Here is a 20,384-nt window from a genome sequence, read left to right as displayed (position 1 = left end):
ATGATCATGCAAGACAAATATGATTAAACGTAATATCTCGCCATGTGAACTTCTCATGAGAAGGTAATACAGGATCCGTTGTTTTAGGAAGGTACACAACATAATGTTAGTGTGCATTCTTTAAATCCGTACGTGTGAGCAGACACATGAGATGACATCTGCACCCACAAAAGAAGAAATATGAGAACAATAGAAGTAATAAGGGAATATGCTGGCATTATAACAGTAAACACGAGTTTGATGGAAAGACACAGATCATTTGCCATAACGATGACACGACACGTGTTGAAAGAAATATAATATATATTTACCTTTTTTTCACAAAATGTACAGTTGAAGTCTTAAACAGAGGCACTGGTTGAGTGATATGTTTATCAAACACAAAATCACATCGGAAGCACATTGGACATGGCGGAATGACATAATTCAGAATTACGACAAGACACCTTTTCTGCACAAGAATACATTTCAAAGTACTAGTACACTATAACATACTGCCACGCCGCTTCTAACATTAGTAATAACTCGCAAACTGCGAATACATGAATGCAAGGAGACCATACATCCTCAATAGTAGGTGAAAGGCAATGTAAGGCAAATGTATTGTGAACACTAAAACTGTTGAAATGGAAATATCTAGTTGGAAAGTGGCTCTCGTTATACCCCCTCTCACAATCACACGTATTTGTATGTGTAAAGAACAATAAAGAGTATACTTGAAGTTCCACGACTATCGGAAAAAACAGCTACAGAAACGACTGCTTTCTAATATCATGCCCATAAATGCTTGTTGTTTGAGTCTCGATCGACCCAAAACAAGTCACGACCAGCCTCGACAACTCAGTGTATATCATGTCTCTGTTGCCATTTCATGGCACAGATCTCTTACAATATTTGGACGGCTAAGGAAGCAACTGCAGTGTCCAGACTTTGAATCAATGCAAAATGGAGACATATAATCATTTGTTATCATGGATGCACTACAACAGCGGACGAAAAACGTGAACGTGCCTCTCTGTTCAACGGTTTAGTACCTGTACCAAATGTCGTGCAAGCGAAATATATATATGGTTAGGTCGTGGTGATATGATTCAGTTTCGTCGTAATTTACCGGTGAGCAGACAACTGTCTGTCAGCTCTCTCACCAGTCTAAGTCACTATTTGAGATTGTTGTCCGTGTTTATCCCCGCCTGTCTAACAGCGTCACATCTTGCCCACTATAGTTTTGAACTCTGAATTATTCAGAAATATGGTTTCCGCTCCACCGAGAAGTGACACGTTAGGAGATTCACCGAAGCGCTCATTTATCTTACACACAAGCAAATGCTTATGTTCAGCAGACAAGCACGACTTGTATTTCACAAGGTTGGCGTTGAGAATGCTGCACCAGAAGTGATTTATCTAAGAATACTACACTATGATATATAGCAAGGTATTAGATCTGTTAATATTTTAGGACAATTACTAACAATAATCCAAAATAATTGATGAAAGCATGAGTTTCCATTCGTCTCCAACAAAGTCAGTTCGTAAGCGCCGCTTAGAAGTTATCAGTGTAAAACGACGCACTCATCGGAAAAACATCCCATAACATGAAACTATAACATGAATAACACAACCGTAAACAGATACATGGAATAAAACACATGGAATAAGATACAGTCGTAAACAGACACATGGAATATAACACACGGAATAAGACACAACCGTAAACAGACACATGGAATATAACAAACACCTGTCGATTACGATTATTACCTCCCAGACTCGTCATGAGCAGTCTACTGTATAGGGAAGCGTAATATGGGCAGTGTTGATGTGAAACAGCATACCACTTTCTATGTAATGCATATTACATTTATACACATGATCATTTCTGGCATGTGTGTACTTTAAATGCACTATGTAACACTGATGGTTTCCATTCAGTCAGATTTTGATGCACTTAGAACTTCTTTCACCTTTGTGTTAATGAGCCCCCTCATACTCACTAACGTTAACAATTCAACGACTATTAAAACTACAAATGCCGCCAGGAATGAGGTTAGATCTGGACGTGTATGCGCAGTAGCGCCAGAGAGAATATCTGTTCGAATAGCTTCCATTTCAACTATCATGGTGATCAATGTACTTATATGGAATATTTGGTGTCCGTGGCCGAAAACATCGAAATACCCTGGTTTGAGCGCTTCTGGAAAGTGAGTAGAGAAGGTTAGAGCATCGCATATCAGGAAAATGAAGACGAAGTGGAGATGTGTGAGGGAAGAAAGGCTGCATTCGTCGTCCAGGATACAGGGAACGTATCTGGCAAGGACTGGGATACCCAAGAGGAAAGCTTGGGAACCTAATGCAAATACCATCAACAGCTTTCTTCCTTTGCAGTAAGGGTCCTTAAAACATAGTTTTGCAATACAACATGAACAGAACCCCATCCAACTCATTAATACATTAAACGGCAAGAATACATTTTCAACTAGCCCATAAATATACTTATGTGAGCAAACGTAGAAGCAAGCTAGTCCTGTTCCAAAACTACAGAAGGTAACTCCTGCATAATCCAACAGGAACCAGATGTAGTGCCACCACGGGGACTTTGTGTGAAGGAGATGGCAAGCTGCGCTCAGAAAGGCTTGGATAAGAGCGCCAATGCTGAAGCCGATAATAGTGGCCGCGTCCTTGTTGGTTTGAAAGTCAATGGATACACTTAGTCTATACATCTGCGTCAGGACCAACACGAAGGCAAGACTGTGCGTCCAGACATTGACTGACTCGTTATGAAGCTGGAAGAAACTGAGTAAATAGTAGGTCCATGGTTTGTTAGTTGGCCGGTAACCGCTGAGGATGTAAGGTTCCTTGAACATGAGAGCAACTTTCGTCACTGGAAGAGTTGACTGGTGCAGTGGCAGCCGGAGGAGTATCTTCATGTAGTCCAGAACACTGGTCATGGTTGAAAAGTCTCTACCTCGGTGCTGACAGACAGCCGGTTCCTTTTTTCTAAAACAGAAATTTGTATTCTTAGAGGCTTTGAAGATGCTAAAACCTAAAAAAAAAAATCACTAACCACCCCGTACCCAAATATAATTTCGTATCCACTCAATGACATCAAGACATTTTGATTCGCGATGAATAGGCATTTGTGAGACACGCATATATGAAGTTGCGATAAAAATATCAAGTAAGGAATCTGAGTATTGCAGCCCTCTTTTTGAAACACATGATCCATTATCAACGGCATGTACACACGACCGTACCAATGTATGTACTTGAAGAACACCAGATGGTTACACCACTCGTAACGTATGTTGTAACTGGCAATAACCATTTTCTGTATAGTACAGATCCTAGTGCTCTTGTTAGGTTATGTCACGTCCACGATTCAAAAACTCACTCTCAGAGTGAGGCACCAAACCGCCACACCGATCGCAAGTCAGTCATGTAACCCACTCAACAACCACCGTTTCACATCACAATAGCATTGTGTATTCAAGATACACACAATTTCGATCCTTGAGTGTCGACGAAATATTTTCTCAATAAATCCCGATATAGCAAAACTGCAGTGGATCTGTTTGTCGACCTGTCTGCGCGGTACATCAGTGTACCGTGCATGTTCGACTCCAATCCTGATTTCAGATCATTCCCATGAAGATCTGTATATGCATGCAATAATGTGACAGGTGCGTTTAAATTTACAGTGCAATCTGATCTCAGCAGACGATATATCAATTTCCATGTCATATGAATGTGGAAATGTTTGGTCAATATTTATAATTAGAATGCATATCCCGGAACAGTGGGTTGTGTAGTGGTTGGGGGGTCATCACTGTATCAATACTAATACGTTCGATACATCCACAAATGAGATAGCGATAACACGACATTAAAACGAAATGGTTAAGCGATACAGCAATACCATATTTATTATGACATTACTGATAAATGCATATTATTTGTATTAAAAATATTTTGAAATAAATTAAAGACATGCCTTACACAGTCATTGAAGGGTATCTGCAACTCGTAAATTGGACGTAATCGAAATTCTTTTTACCGATACCATTAACTAATATCACTAACTGTTATCTAGAATTATATTTTTTAATGAATTTCTTCAAATGCATCTGTCTGTAAACTAAATGGATTATGTTCCTTATCACTGTATCTTGTATCTGTATCTTGTCAGTAATGGATGGCACTAATTGGTGAGTCCAAAAAGAAACATAAAACTTTATGTATTAACCCAAGGTAACGATGTAAGAATCTGCATCGAAACGTCGCATAACCCAAGAAACAAGAAGTTGTAATCCCTAAAGTTGTATGTTTCATTAATGGGTGGGAAACGGTTTTTGTTGACATTATCAGTGTCAGTGTAACGGTATGTAAGAGTTTATTATTCAGTGACTATTTATCTGAATAATTAAAATCCTTGCTATTGTGAATTTCTTTGCTCTTTAACCTTAAACCATATGGTTGTTGAGGTCTTTCTTATAAACGGACCTTGTTTGGTTCATTTTTATAGTTTCTTTTCCAGGATGGAAGAATCATGATGTATCGATGTGTGGACGTTAACAAGTCGCCTGAAGCAGTGTAATGTGATGTGCAATAGGTACCAGGAAGTACTTGGGGCTAATGGTCGGGACATGAGCCACACTGTTCTTATTGCCTTGCCATGTGTGACGCCTTCATATCGAAAAACAACAGATAAAAAACAAACAAACAAACAAACAAAAGAAAGAAACCTACTGTAAAGTAGGTAACACGTCATCACTTATGAGGAATTTACATGTGCAGCGAATATGCGTTAATTCACGCATAAACAAATGTTTTCTGTATATATTTCAGACACACTGCATGATATCATCCATTATATATTTTCCCCTTTATGCATATATTCGGTCACGCAAAAGCGATGAATATACTTATATCGACATTTCGACCAATGCCAGCTCTGGATCGAGAAAACATTCCTTTTTCGTCCAGTCACCCGCAATGCAATGAGCGAAATCAAAATCATTCTTGTCGTGCCCGTAGAGCCGTCCGTGTTACTCGCCCTCAAGGTCTGGGATGGAATGGGATTTTATATGCGGCTCAATTAAATGACTCAGATGAAAGCGTATAACACTCATGATACTTATAATGGAACTTAACCAAATCTCAGATTAACTTGCTAAAATGCGACTTTCCTGATATACTTGAACGGCAAATCTAAACGTAAAGAGAACGAAAAGCTCTACTTTATGCAGAGAAACAGAAGACGTTGGCTCTGTCGTGCTGGTAACTAAGGTCGCGTGGCTGCCATTTTCAAGATTCAGACATGTAGTCAGTGTCAGTATCTAATATACCCTCCTCAAAATGCAACAACATCTCATTTTCTCATCACTGACAATGTCAGATATTGATTCTGACTTTGAGGGTTTCGCGTTCCATTCTTGTTTCAATACATCTAGATTGGAGGACCCCTCTGGCGTATTCTGTGACACATAATGTCCAAAACAGGATCTAAGTCACTGACATGTGGACTCTATGGTAGAGTCATTATCGCTTCTTGAAATTACCAACGACACGTGTGTGCTGCGTGTGCTTCCAGTAAATGGTTTGCCTGGTACTGACACCATCATACAGAAACCACCGTGAAACAAGTGGTGTCAAATGAAATAGCACGTGGCCATCGTTCAATATCAACCCAAACTCTGCATGAATATAAGTTACAGTATGCACACCACTACTACGTTTATGTTATAATCAATATCAAACATAGAATTCACCCACGTAAACTTCCAGCAACATATGTATGTACCTTTATGTTTTATTACGGTGGACGCTAAACCATAAATACGGTATAGACCGAAACACCAGCTGCTACTGCGAACACAACACACTGAAACAATGTGTAGAGGAATCAGACATGAGGAAGCACGTCCCATTCTCGCTTCGCTAAGCGGTCAATCCTGGCTGGACAAGGCTTTGTCACGAGTGGCGGAAGAAGTCTTAATGTATGCTGAATAATTAGTTGGAGCTGATTCTCGGCAGGACAGCCCATGTTACCCTAGTTTAAATGTCCACAACAAATAATTAGTCTCGTTAGTTACATCAGTGACACGATTGTGTCTAAGCGTAAGATATGCGTGCATTCTTTAGGACTGGCCTTTCACGTAGGAACCACTATTAACCTAGTAATTAAGTGTCGTCTTACTGATCTCTCGTGCCTCCTAATTTTTCTTCTTTTTTGGGGGTGGGGGGTTAAATTATGCTACGTTCAGTGAACGTTATTCCCAATCCCCAACCCTTGGATTCTTGGATAACTAGGTATTTACAGTAGCTCCGAAATAGTACAGTTTTCACAAAAATTGACATGTTCACAATTGTCTTATTTGCCCTGCTAACAAGCTTGTTCACCGCGGGATACAAATAGGGCACTCGGAGTTGTCTCCATTGAATCAAAGTCGAAATATATTATACCTATACCTTTCATTGGGTAAATATTGATGACCAATATGGTTTGAAAAGTTCTCAATATTGTCTGGACAAACAATTAACTATAACAGTTGCTCATCCATCCTGCCCGACAATTCTACGATACAGTGGCATAAAGAGGACCGGGAATGGTTAACAAACCATGTGCATGGACCAGAACCTTGTTCTAAGCCATCATAATTTTCATACTGGCAGAAAGAAAGAGAAAAATACGCGTTATGCCATCATATAATCACGTTCGTGCAGTGGGACTGAAGACGCTCTGCCGAACACGTGACGGTTAGATTTTGGCAGGTCTATCATGGAGTTGATATAATATGATTATTTGACTTTTACACCTCAGATTGTTTACGTTTTTAACAAACGAATTTAACTATGCGGGCTGCTTATCGGAACATTGATTTGAAAATCAATAAAATTTGGTCGTGACTTACGGAGGTTGAAATTGTCAAAAGATCTTTAGAAGAAAACATCTACCCTGCATTCTGTTATGATGCGACCTTTTGTTATGATCCATACGCTGCTGTCAACTTGCGACATGTAGTTTATATTTGTTGCATTGTGCATATGGGGAAGAAAATTGACAATCAAATGCAAGTTGTTGGATTTCGTTCGCACTTAGTACGTTAAAAATGTCAAGCTGCTGCGGATGAGGTACAATCATTCAATTCAGTGTTCATTCAGTTGCTCGCAGGTGTGAAGTCAGTGTAGGGATGAAGACACATTAGGATTATTGATCTCAAAAGGTACTAGTCAGGGTTGAATAGGTTGGTAATATATTATATATGCTTATTATTTTATGGAAGCTAAGCGCATCAAGATTTATAGATCCACTAGCATTTCCACAGTACTGTTGAGTAGACGTAATATTTATCAAAGCCTTTAACATCTGTGTCACCAAACCTGCTTTTATCAATACTTGAAAGGCCGTAACTGTGTACGCGTCTACCTTTCTATATATAGATCTGAAGTACTTTTGCAATAAAGTGTGTAAAGCGCGACTCGTGAGTTATCTGACTACACTACAATGGATCCAAGTTTATATCCAGATTTATACAAAACACAAATCCTGGAATAATGAAAACAGTGTTTACAAATACAGACTCTACCATGCCATTGTTACTATAATTCAACACAATGTCATGTCCATGCATGGAGTTTATACAAGCGGTCAACTTCATTTTGATATTGTAATTTCGGAACGATGATTGTGAAAGCATATGTAGAATGAAGTATATTTTAGAATACGATGGTATGTGAATCACCCAACCTTCAAGCGTGGTGTATATCAAGGCGTGTCGTGGTCTTATCAGGTAAACATGGACACTACTTCGTTCCGCTTGAGGAAACGCGGTTGGCCTACATACTTCCGAGATATAAGTCTATGTGTTACAAAATGCTTACCTCTGCATGTGTATGAATACAGTGTTGTCCACGGGTTATCTGTTTGTCGGTTGACACACTGTTTTCATTTTACCGACTAGCGTAACAATGTTTTGAAGTTGTCAACAAACAACGTCGTCTGCTATGTGTGACGCGACATAACCTACTCCGCAGTGAATCCGTCGAAGGGTTTGATTGGTTAAAATTGTATTAATAAAGCTTCACATGGTTTCACGCTTATGAAATACGTTCACCCTGTCAAACCGAATGAGGTTCGCTGCTATCGTTGTTATATGTGTTATATTTTATGGATAATTGTCTAAATATCGTGTCTTGTGACGAGGTGAGATTGAAAAAGCCTCTAGTGCTTGTGTACGCCATTTAATTAAGATCAATCGGCATTAATTCAAATCGCTATGTGAAATGGCGCGATTATTCTAAATTATGATTGTACATTATGATCAGTCGGTCAGGTAAGTTGCAAGGGGATGGGCAGGAAAACAGAACATCGATCACAAATTTGTTAGTTGTCAAGGAAACTATTGATAATTTGTATAATATAATATTGTAACGTGGATTTTCAGCAGAAACAACCTACCAACACCACCGTCGCCTCTGTCACAACTTCAGTAATTTACAGCAATCAGTTTACCCCTTCCCAGCCCCTAGTATAATCCAGTAAATATATTGCAGGTAATAGTCCACTAAAACCGTCAGTTCAACAGCTGCTGCTCTTGTACGCATTCTGGTTATGACCCGTCGTCACCTAACTGTATGTAGACAGGGAGAACCCGAGCATGCGTACAACATGCTGTCCATAATGTACTGGATTTGATCTAACACAAGCACATTAATACACGAAGGTCGTCATCAAGGTGACATGTGCGTATGAATCAACACACCAAGATACAAAACACTAACCTCACTCACCTGCATTTGAAAAACACAATTTTCCTTTTATGCACCTGTTGATGGGGCATCTACAGCTAAATACGGTCAATGTCTGTCAGAAGACTAATTTTTTAAAAGTAAAATAAAATATATGTAATGCATACACGTACAAAGACATACATATAAAATTGAATATAATATCATTTTCGTAACATATATCTATTTACAAATACGCTCATATACAAAATTAATCACATCAGGGGGAATATATTGCGCACATGAAAATACTTGAATATATCGCATACATACATTTTGAGTGTCCACACTCCTACCCGGCTTAACATAATGTGGGTATGTGAGCAGGATACATACCTGTGTTACTCAATTGGCCGAAGTTATGAGAGTTGTCGCCAAGGCATATAGGAGGATCAAAACATATAAGAACATGCACTAGTCGCTCTTCGACTGAACAGTCCAGTCACCCGTGTCCATATCATGTATAGTCGTAATCAAGGCCAATTACTGAAATCGTCATTAGGCAAAGATGCATTACGGCGTCTCGGATGATATCATCACCAGGTAGTCAGGTGACATTTAGGTAATTACTGCGTTACCTATCTATACCACATCCAGACCAAACCCCCAGGGTCACTTAGCAAGGTGTTGAAGCCGGAAGATAATTAATTAAACCCGGTTTGGGAGTGAGCAATACAGGGCTAAAATCTTCACACATATGTGTATGGACAGGTATATCAGAGTTGGGTACGTATGTACATGCTTCTTTGCAAGTTTTTAGATGTATCAAATAGGGGCTTTAATATGTTCTCTTAATATACATGGCTTTTAATGTGTACATTACCCTGCCATTAAATTATTTTGTTGGGAAACATGTTGCAGTATAAAAGGGAATCGTTTTCCTGAGTGACGATATTGGGACCTATGTTTCTATGATTAAGCCGGGGGCGGATACATCTTTTGAGAAAGAGAGGAGCACACTATTGGGAGCTCTCTGTCTTTCTCTTTCTTTGTCTCTTTCTCTCTCTCTCTCTCTCTCTCTCTCTCTCTCTCATACTGTTGGGAGCTCTCTGTCTCTTTCTCTTCTTCATGCTGTGGGGAGATCTCTGTCTTTCTTTCTCTCTCATACTGTTGGGAGCTCTCTCTCTGTCTCTGTCTCTGTCTCTGTCTCTGTCTCTGTCTCTGTCTCTCTCTCCCTCTTTCTCTCTCTGGATCCACCTATGGTTTAAGCCATTATTATCTATTGAAAGAACGGGACATGTGTTTGTACATCGGTGTGTGAGTGTAGCGGGACATGTGTCGGAAGGTCGGTTTGTGAGTGTAACGGCACATGTGTTGGTACGTCGGTTTGTGAGTGTAACGGGACATGTGTGGGTACGTCGGTTTGTGAGTGTAACGGGACATGTGTCGGTTCTTCAGTGTGTGAGTGTAACGGGACATGTGTTGGTGCGTCGGTGTGTGAGTGTAACGGGACATGTGTGGGTACGTCGGTGTGTGAGTGCAACGGGACATGTGTGGGTACGTCGGTGTGTGAGTGTAACGGCACATGTTTGGGTACGTCGGTGTGTGAGTATAACGGGACATGTGTCGGTACGTCGCTGTGTGAGTGTAACGGGACATGTGTCGGTTCTTCAGCGTGTGAGTGTAACGGGACATGTGTTGGTGCGTCGGTGTGTTAGTGTAACGGGACATGTGTCAGTACGTCGGTGTGTGAGTGTAACGGGACATGTGTTGGTACGTCGCTGTGTGAGTGTAACGGGACGTGTGTCGGTACATCGGTTTGTGAGTGTAACGGGACATGTGTGGGTACGTCGGTGTGTGAGTGTAACGGGACATGTGTGGGTACGTCGGTTTGTGAGTGTAACGGGACATGTGTCGGTATGTCGGTGTGTGAGTGTAACGGGACATGTGTCGGTACGTCGGTGTGTGAGTGTAACGGGACGTGTATCGGTACGTCGTTTTGTGAGTGTAACGGGACATGTGTCGGTATGTCGGTGTGTTAGTGTAACGGGACATATGCTTACCACATTGTTGGAGTATAACGGAACATACAAACAATGTGGAAAGCTATTCAAGGTTAATACGATAGCAAAGTAATTAACTGCGGCCAGTTGGCATGCTCCAGTGCTAGGAATACCTAATCGCAAGCCTCCAGGTAAAACTTGTATTTATACAGAAAAGGTGTGTTTCCATGGTAACCATGAAACACGTAGGTGCGTGCCAGGAGGAACTTGTGGCTTGCGATCTGTGAGACCGTTGAGGTCGACCGAGAGAGTGAGAGAGCGTGCGGCGGGCGGGCGGGCAAGCGGTGGTGTGGCAGGAGGAGAGGCCGCAAGTGGCGATGGAGTTCGTTTGTATAATACCGTCGCCCAGTCAAGTGTTAATGACTTGTTAGGGTGCTTGGATGTGTTTTGGTGACGAGTACAGAGGTCTGTGAGCAGTTTTCATGGAGCGTCAGAGGAGGTGGGGTACTGAATGGAAAATATGTCGCCATAACCTCTTCCAAAGTCAAACTTACTCTTTTGGCGGAGCGTTGAATGTGTAAGTTTATAATAACCAGATATGTTATAAATAATCATGTAAAGTTTGACTGTGCATACATATATGAACAACCTGCATGTACTTGGCGAGTCATGCCTAAATCTCCGTGCAAATGCCACTGTGTTAATCATGGCCAAATCGGCTCTACAGGACCGAGTTTTAATGCATCGTGCCTTTTAGCCTGTTATCAGTGGCGCTGGGCTCATGACCTTAAACACGCTGTACCTACCACGTGCTTTGTAGTACAAACTCCTTTAATACAACATGCGGTTAGAGCTTACTTTTAGCAGTGTTGTAACACACCTGTCTGCAAAGTGTCCGTATGTACAGGTGATTTGTAATACATTAACCGTCAACATTGTTGGAACTGGCACATAGCTGTCCAGAAAACATACACGTACATGGCTGGTATGACTGATAACTGGGTTTTCCAACACGTATCATGTGAGTTTTGAGTGAACTCAGACATTCACGCTGACTGTCGCTTGATTATCAAGAGCTGGAAATAGGACAATGAGTAGGATAATAAACGCATGTGTGACATCACGCAAACTCTGGTTAAGGGACATACAATGTAGCACATGCACTGCAACACAGGGATAACATAACACACAATATATGTCACACATGCTATGTGTTGGGCCATGCCATATTGTATGTGAATTACCCTACTATAACACATCATTGATGTCACATGCGATGTGTTAGGCCATTGCTTATTATATATAATATATATAACAACTCTTCTATAACACATCATCACCCGAGACGATGAGATAAGCTACTGGCACGTTAACACAGTCATTTGGACTCATGAATGTTCTAAGAATCATGTCACATGTGAAGTCAGTTTGGTTGCAATGTATGTATATACCTATGAGGCCATATTATTTTATGGGTTTAGATCAACCTTTTCCAACGATTCTGAGTCTGATTGACAGATGAAAACCTCACATACCCACAACAAGGGACCGGTGTGTGACTGGAGCATTTGTGTGCAATTATATGACGATAATGCAGTCATGTATACAGAAAATGTCAATAAATCGGGTTGAAACGATGACAAAAAGACACCAATATCAAAATGAACAACCTGCCATATATATAAGGGAAATGTAACAGTTAGTATCTATTGATATTGTCGTCGTGCTTCTATGGACTTTTAAAAGGCGGATAATTCAATTACAGACAGGATCTAATATCGGCTGGTCTATGTGTGACAACAACCTCTCATGCACTTACTAAACAACTCATTTATATTCTTCATTATTCTCAACGTGTAACTGATATGATATCGAATTTGAAAAATACTGTTACTAATCAGTTCCAGCCAATATGAAACTCCCATGAAAGCAGAACTGTCAGAGTATATTAACATGGGAATACATTTCTAACATACGATATTCATTTTATGTTCATCTGATTCATATGAAATCCTCTGTTACATAAAGCATCTTGTCTATATAAGTGATGATCGTGAGACTTAGGATTACTGCTTGCACCATCCGATAGGCGAGTGCAGTTTCATTTTCCAGTCCACATTTTCTGTTCTGATTTTGCAACGTTTCATTAATTTTACAGACGAGTTGATGATGCTGAGGTCGGAGCTGACATCACTGATGATTCGGACTCATCATTATCTCCGGAAACAGCCGACACTCAAGGCGGAGGAAGTACCTTTGTTGTATCGCGAGCCAGGGGTGCTAACCGGATATCGTCTGCCCGGAATGAAACTGGTATCCTACGTCATCAGTGTCCTACAGCTGAACAACGAGGTCGTAAATATATGGACACATCTCATCGGCTTCGTAGTCGTTGTCTTCAAGATCCACTTTCTGCTGGGAGAATTTGGAGCAGACGATTCTAGGATTTTCCCGGTCATCGGTTTCGGAGTCTGTTGTCTTCTGTACACATTTTTCAGCGTGATCGCTCATACTGTCCACTCAATTTCACCTCTGGTCCATTACACGGCCTTTCAAGTTGATTATGCTGGAATAGCACTTTACGCCTTCGGGGGATCACTCTCAGTGTTTTATACGAGTACAGACAGCGAGACGAAGACCCAGTTGCAGTCGTGGTTTCTCCCAGTAAACTTCATCCTCTCATGGTTTTGCTTTTTGTGTTGCTGTATTGCGAAGCTGAAATATCGCAGACCATATCCTATCAGTAGAAAGTTATGGCAGGTGATCCCGTATGGCGTCCATACGCTCCTTACTATAGGTCTCGTCTTCCGCAGAGCCGTCAAATGTTTCTCAGATAACTGTAACGATCCAGGGTTAAGTATGCATAGAACTGCCGTCATTCTCGCCATAACTGCAGCCTTGACCTTTTCAAGCCATCTTCCGGAGAAAGTGTGGCCAGGCCAGTTTGATTTGATTGGTCAAGGACACCAGGTGTTCCATGTTGTCAGCATCTTGCTAACTCTCAAACAGTTTGATGCCGCTCGCTGGGACATTTTGCATTCCAATATTGACTTTTCTAATGATATCCGACCTAAGTTATCCACTGTGCTGGGCATGATAGCTTGTTTGAGTGTGTGCTGTGTCTTCACCATTCTTGCCCTGAGGCCGTATGTGAGGAAGGTTGTTCAAGATGGTGGCATTTCAGGAGAAACGAATCGAGTCAATTAGTTTGTATATACTATTTTGTATGTTTTACAAATTAATATTACCATATATTTTGTCATACGTGGTTGGCATAAACGATTTTTTGTATCAGCAAAGGTTTGTTAATATTGTTCTCAGCACACAAGCTATTGAAACACACCTGAGGTGCATTGGTTGGAAGTTTTGGTGGCGGTAACTGTGACCATAAACAATGAACTTGAGAAGTTGCAGCAACATCTTACTAGAACGCGCTGTTTTTTCGCCTCTTTGAACCCGCGTATAGCTTACGATACATCACCCTGGTCCGTACCGTACGGAATACTGACCACGTAAAACATCACCACGTTGTCTTCTAGATCTGGATAAGCCTTACGTACCAGCATATGTGTGGATATATGTCAACACTGATTTAGGGATGCCACCAAGAATCGTCTCATGGGATTCCAAGCGCTGATGGAGGTACTGCAAGATACCACTTTTGAAATAGAACGAATTTTTGTTTGATATCAACAAACTAGAACCACTGTGAATTGTACGGTAACAAACAAGTGCCGTTTTGACGAACATATATATCCCAGTAAATATCTCATGTATAAGACCTAAATAGATCTGCATTTCTCCCTTGTTGTCGAGTGTTAAGACTCTCTGTAAGTATGTTCCAAGATGTGAATTCATGATCTGAGATCTAAGGGATTTCCTGCAACAAACACAACTGAATACTGAAGGCTTGCAGAGCAAATTGTTGGTCACTGGAAAATCGTGTCTGTGTTGTAACACCATGTCATAAACGAATACAGAGATATTCCACCATCCCCATCCTTAAGATCCTTCACACTGTGGTACAGATGCAGTAGATTCAAAAGAGGCGTTCTAACCCTCACTCATTCACGCACACATTTCATAAAAGAGACCACTGCCTTTGCCAGACGATGATGGAATTCTTTGTTGTGGAAGCCTTGCGACTGTTTCAAATCTCCTATTTGTTTTCGTGTCTATACACGATCTCGTATCTTGTTAGAAAATATACCGACATCACCGTAATTTCTATGTTTAGAGCCAGCTGTCAACTGGAGGTGAAGTTAACGATTTCCCCCGCGATGTATGAATTGAAAACAAAGTCAGATGAATGTTTGTTGAAGAATGACCTAACTCGTTCACAATGAAAAACTCCAATAATCTGAATATTGAACAGAAACCAACAGTTTCCGACTGAGGTTCACACTTTAGTGGTTTGATTGTCCGGTCATGTTTTGTCACAGTCGATCAGGATGATCTGCAGTAGTACGCACATTTCCTGAGACGAGGCACTATGTTGTACACATTGTATTTGAGGAGGTTGTTTTGGATGTACGTGATCACAAAGAAACAAACCCTCGTGGATCCCCACAAAATACAAGATAAGACACTTCAGTATACCAGCAAACTGGGTTGACATTAGTTTCATATCCTACATGCAGTGATGGTTACAAAACAATCTCATACACCTTTATAATGGAAGACCGAGTCAAGTTCCTCAACATGAACGCACCACCATAACAATCGCCCCTTCCTTATATGTCAACATATCTCCATAGTCGCAGAGCTAAGGCTGCATTGTGGAACTTGCCAAAGAAAATGCTAAAGAGTGTTGGCACCTTTCATCGCTAGAAATGGATATTAGTTATCAATACTAAAACCAACCAAACAAAGCAACCAAGAAGGAAAAAGATAAATAAATAAATAACAACAACAGCAGCAACAACAACAAAATAAATAAAAACAATAAAAACATTTTTCAGTGTTACAAAAAGAGTAAACAGATTTATTGGCTCACCCATGGAATATGTCAGTCTTGTCAAATATCTTGTAATTCATTATAAAAAAAATAGTACCTTCCAAACCTCTATGAAATTCTTTGTGAATCTGCCATTAAGACAATGCATTTGATACTGCGTCGTACCTCACTATCAGTGACATGCCGGTTATACTTGAAAAATGTGGTGTTTTAAAAAATGTAAAGTGAATGCATCTCTTCATGTCCGACCGTTATACATTTGATCTCTGTCAGTTCTGTAAATGCAGTACTCACCCTCTCTCTCTCTCCCTTTCTTCCCTCTTTCTGTCTGTCTCTCTTTGTCTCTTTTCTCTCGGTGTCTCGCTTTCTCTCCCTCTGTCTCTTTCTCTGTCTCTTCACTCTCGGTCTCTCTCTCTCGGTCTCTCTCTCTCTCTCTCTCTCTCTCTGTGATATTTGTATTGGGGAAAAACGTACATTGTAAATGACCACACCTATAATTATGCCCATCGCTTTCGCCATGTTCAAATCAATGTTCTATATTCCATACATACGACAGAATCGACGGCTCAGTTCAAGATCGAAAACATCAGCTATTTTTTCATCGCGCGAAAACGTATTCAAAGAGCATCAAATATAAAATATGCAGCTAGTCGATGATGTAGAAGTTGTTAGGTAGCTTTTGAAATTGAAACAATAAGTTCACCCAGAAATTATCACGCGAAATACTTCAGTTTAAAACTAAACAAATAAATACGATAGGTTATATTGTTAACGGTTTACAAATCCATACAAACTACTGCAAAGTGAGTAGAATGGTAGCTCACACCCGGATGGAATTCCATGGCAATATAAAACACCATAGGAATCGTGAGAGGAACATATTCTGTGATAACAATATTCACGTATCAGCAATACTTGTCTATGTCTATAAGTATGTCATAATGAAACATGGATCAGACTTACTGCAGGTTGGCATTCATTATGGTATAACATTTACACCACCACCATCTGAAGTCTAGTTACCCCTTTTCTGTCAATAGTTGTCAAGATACCAGTTCATCACAGGCCCTTACTAAGCTCAGTTCGTAAGAATGAGTCATATCTACAGAACAGAACAACATGATTGGTATTTGCACACATTAAATATACAATTACTTCATTGCGTCAGTTCAGTTCACCAACACAAGTACTCAGGCAAAACAGGCCTTATTTAGTTTCAGGTGTTAGTCATCCTGTTTATAATGAGACAGAATTACAACTGTTGAAGAATGCCATGCGCGTGTATTCAATAATCGTTAACAGGATACAAACAGAAACAAACAGACACTTCAAAAGTCCACAAGTCCTGAAAAGCAACGGAGCACGGCTCTTGGTCAGGGATTATTCAACGTACTAGACAGATGATAACAGTTATCAAACTATGACAGTTATATTTTCCATATTTTCACAAAGAAAGAGACAGATGGAATTGCCACACTATTCACTTTGGTCTTCAGTATTATTTTGCCTAAGATTCATTATTTATGCAACATTAAACTTCGGTCAAGTTATTTTCGCTACGGCTGTTTCGAAACGGTCAACTTCCCTTTTGAAATTGGTAATCAGTTTAATTCAACCACATGTAAACAACATAATAAATGACGGAATGATTTCACAATTAACGTGTTTTATCGTCGATACTTAAAGATGAATTTAAGACAATTAAAAGTCAAAATGACGACAGGTGGCGCGGCAGTGCGAACCGAAAGTCAATAACAACGTTGCATCGTCTGGATGAGAGACAGTTGATAAAGGCCATAGGAACGTGCGCCCAGACTCGCTGAAAACGCATGAGAGAGTTCAGTTGCAGTTGTCGGCCTGGATCGCACGTCATGGAGCATCCTCGGAAGGTCGTCCCACAAGTGTTCTATCGGGTTTAAGTCTGGACTGAAAGCAGGCCATTAAAAAGTTTTTTGGCATGCTGTGTTGATGGAGAAAGTTTCTAGTTGCTCTGGCAATATGGGCACGCAGTATTGTCCTGCTGGAAGACGTGGTTTCCATGACGACAAAAATGTGGCACGACGAAGGGTCTCAACGCATGAACAATGTAGTGGGATCAATTTCCTCTACCGGGACCAATATTCTGGAACACCACAGGGCCTAGTTTGTCATTGAGAGTAATAGTACCCCACACCATTATGCTCGGACCTCCCTACGAGTCACGTTCAAGGACACAATCATATGCAAAACGCTCCCCGCGTCGTCGCCACACTATCACTCTGCCATCAGCCGTCTGGACGCAATATCGGTTTTCGTCGGAGAAGACTACTTTTCGTCACTTCCGATGACGCCAATGTCGATGATGTGTAGTCCACTGGAGACGAGCACGACGATGTTGAAGAGTGAGGATCGCACCCCTACATGACCTTCGACATCAGACGGTTCTCTGCCTCGAAGTCCTTCTCACTGTGTCGGTGCTGATTGGTCTTTGGTGATAGTCAATGGTCACAGGCGGCCTTCCACAGCCAGGACGGTCGGCAGTGCTTCCAGTGGGTTGGACACGTGGCTGCAGGCCGTATTTTGTTCGAACATGAATAGAAAAATGACTTGCAACATGTCTTGGTGTCTGGGCAGCATTCAGTCTTCATGAACTTGGTCCCTCTGTTCCATTGATAATGGTGGCATGTCGTTACTGTGAATGGTTCGGTGCATGCTCGGCGCCTCTTCTTACAGGGATGACAACTCGCGAACCCTCGTCCCACCATTACTTTAGTAACTGCATTTTGCCGACATGTTCTTGGGTATCAAATACAGATTCTGAAACCAAATTTCCTTGACCATTGGCTACGAACCAAGGACTAGCTGACATATAAAAGGTGAAAACATTACTAAAGCTAGTATGAAACATATCTGGCCAAGGTTTTGGTAGGATGACGCTTCCTCTACTGTTCAACACAGATTGTACTCTTGATTGGCTTCAAACGGGCACATTATAATACATCAACCGACTGACTAGCCTATCACGGTCGTCGTTATTGAAGGAGCTGTTCAATAGCTAGAGACAACATTGTATGCATAGTAATAGACATAATACGAAATACTTCATGTCATATGAAGGACTCACTACTATGTACAATTAACCTATCACCTTCGATGTCGGCATGCATGTACAAGACAAGGATTCACAAACAAGGATTTACACAATAATTCGAAGCCATCACGTGACCTTGGTGTCTTGGGTCTTTTGTTTGGCCCTAGTGATAACATGTTAAACATTTATTTACCCTATCCCGAGCCTGCTGAAACATAATTATTTCAAGTAATTGATTTTATGTCTGGCTTGCAATTTATGATACCACGAAATACACAAGATATTAAGCATTCTCTGCACAGGCATCATATAGCAGCAAACGGGTCGCTTCGCGTTGAATGATAAGCTTCATGATGGCACATGTAAACCAAGCAGTGGAAATGGCACACAACGTCTATAACAGTACCCTGTCATACTCGGCTCAGTACGGGCAAACCGTGTTTCAAGACTGACTTAGTTCATTGCTCGTGGATTTGAATGACATGGATGTAGAAGCGTATACATGTATGTCAAATGCGTTCATAATAGTAATTGTGAGTTTTGATAGAGAAATGGACTTTATTTCGTTATATAGTACCCACGTAGATATTATGGCGGATTTTATGAAATCACCAACGCAAACATATCAGTGAGTGAGTGAGGTAAACACCGGAATATTTCCACCATGTCATGACTAAAACAATTAATTTATTGGTGAAAAGTATGAGCCATATCATTAAAATCTGGAAACAAAGGATAGTAATATGACTAGAATCACAGATAGAGAAGTAACACTAACTTTAAACCTATATCATGGACAACACAATATAAAAACAGGCTGTAGATCACCAGGAACAGAGGGAAGATTACTGTACTAGGGACCATGGGAACTTACAGTACTTTGCTACCTGCAACCCCCTTCGAAGGTAAAGCCACTAGCAATCTCGTTTGCTGCACATATATCAAATTACACTTATAAACTATAAAAGATCGATTAGTCACGTCAAAAATAATTCACACGAAACGCATAATTATGGAAAGAATACTGAACCAATCACAGTTTTGCAATCCCAGCGTTGCCTCATATATTAAACTTTCAGCCTTGTATACTCACATCGCAGTGGTTTGCAGCACGTCTGAACAGTAGCAGGTAAACCAGGGAATGCTGAATGCAAAAATGCAGTTAAATTAAACAGATCACAGATTACCAACGCGCAGAACGTCAGCTGTGAGTCTTCTCTTACACGCATCAGACATATGTTTCTTAACGCTAACTTTCACGTTGTAGTGTCTGTCAGTTGTACACACTACCTCCAAACACAAACTTAATATCGAATAAACAGAATATAAAGAATGAACATAGTTGCAGATCTCATTTGGGTATTACAGAACATAATTTTATTTATACCATTTTATGGCAAACTCATAGTGAATAGCTAAGCTCTACTGTGTACGTATCCCTGTGTTGGTCGTATCCCTGAAGTAAACTCCTTTGATGTGGTTTGAAGCTATCTGACCTTATGTCGAACATTCTGAAATGCAGACCACGAAGCCTGAAGTTAAGTGAAGACTGGAACGCTGAACTATGCTATCTCTCAAATCTCAACATGTTTTATCACTGAGGTAATCAGCTCAGTGCCCAGTAGATTAA

General features: G+C 40.6%; 2 protein-coding genes across 3 annotated transcripts; one reads left to right on the top strand and one right to left on the bottom strand.

Moving 5' to 3' along the window:
• Window positions 1–285: 285 nt before the first annotated feature.
• Window positions 286–19,892, bottom strand: LOC137290883 (membrane progestin receptor alpha-B-like). 2 transcript variants are annotated; one of them, XM_067822053.1, is made up of 2 exons: window positions 19,848–19,892; window positions 286–2,994 (listed from the first exon to the last, which is right to left on the bottom strand). In XM_067822053.1, exon 2 carries the CDS (start codon window positions 2,943–2,945, stop codon window positions 1,926–1,928), a length of 1,020 nt encoding a protein of 339 aa, XP_067678154.1. In that variant the 5' UTR covers window positions 2,946–2,994; window positions 19,848–19,892; the 3' UTR covers window positions 286–1,925. The 2 variants fall into 2 exon arrangements, with proteins under 2 accessions (XP_067678154.1, XP_067678153.1); XM_067822052.1 differs by lacking the exon at window positions 19,848–19,892 and adding an exon at window positions 7,879–8,026.
• LOC137290987 (membrane progestin receptor beta-like) lies at window positions 11,026–14,722 on the top strand. The gene is made up of 2 exons (XM_067822221.1): window positions 11,026–11,304; window positions 12,886–14,722. Exons 1-2 carry the CDS (start codon window positions 11,301–11,303, stop codon window positions 13,932–13,934), a joined length of 1,053 nt encoding a protein of 350 aa, XP_067678322.1. The 5' UTR covers window positions 11,026–11,300; the 3' UTR covers window positions 13,935–14,722.
• Window positions 19,893–20,384: the final 492 nt, after the last annotated feature.

The sequence above is a fragment of the Haliotis asinina genome, chromosome 7 (assembly GCF_037392515.1).
Source record: "Haliotis asinina isolate JCU_RB_2024 chromosome 7, JCU_Hal_asi_v2, whole genome shotgun sequence".
NCBI lineage: Eukaryota > Metazoa > Mollusca > Gastropoda > Lepetellida > Haliotidae > Haliotis > Haliotis asinina.
The sequence above is the reverse complement of the archived record's forward strand: the minus strand, read 5'-3'. Positions and strand labels throughout refer to the sequence as shown.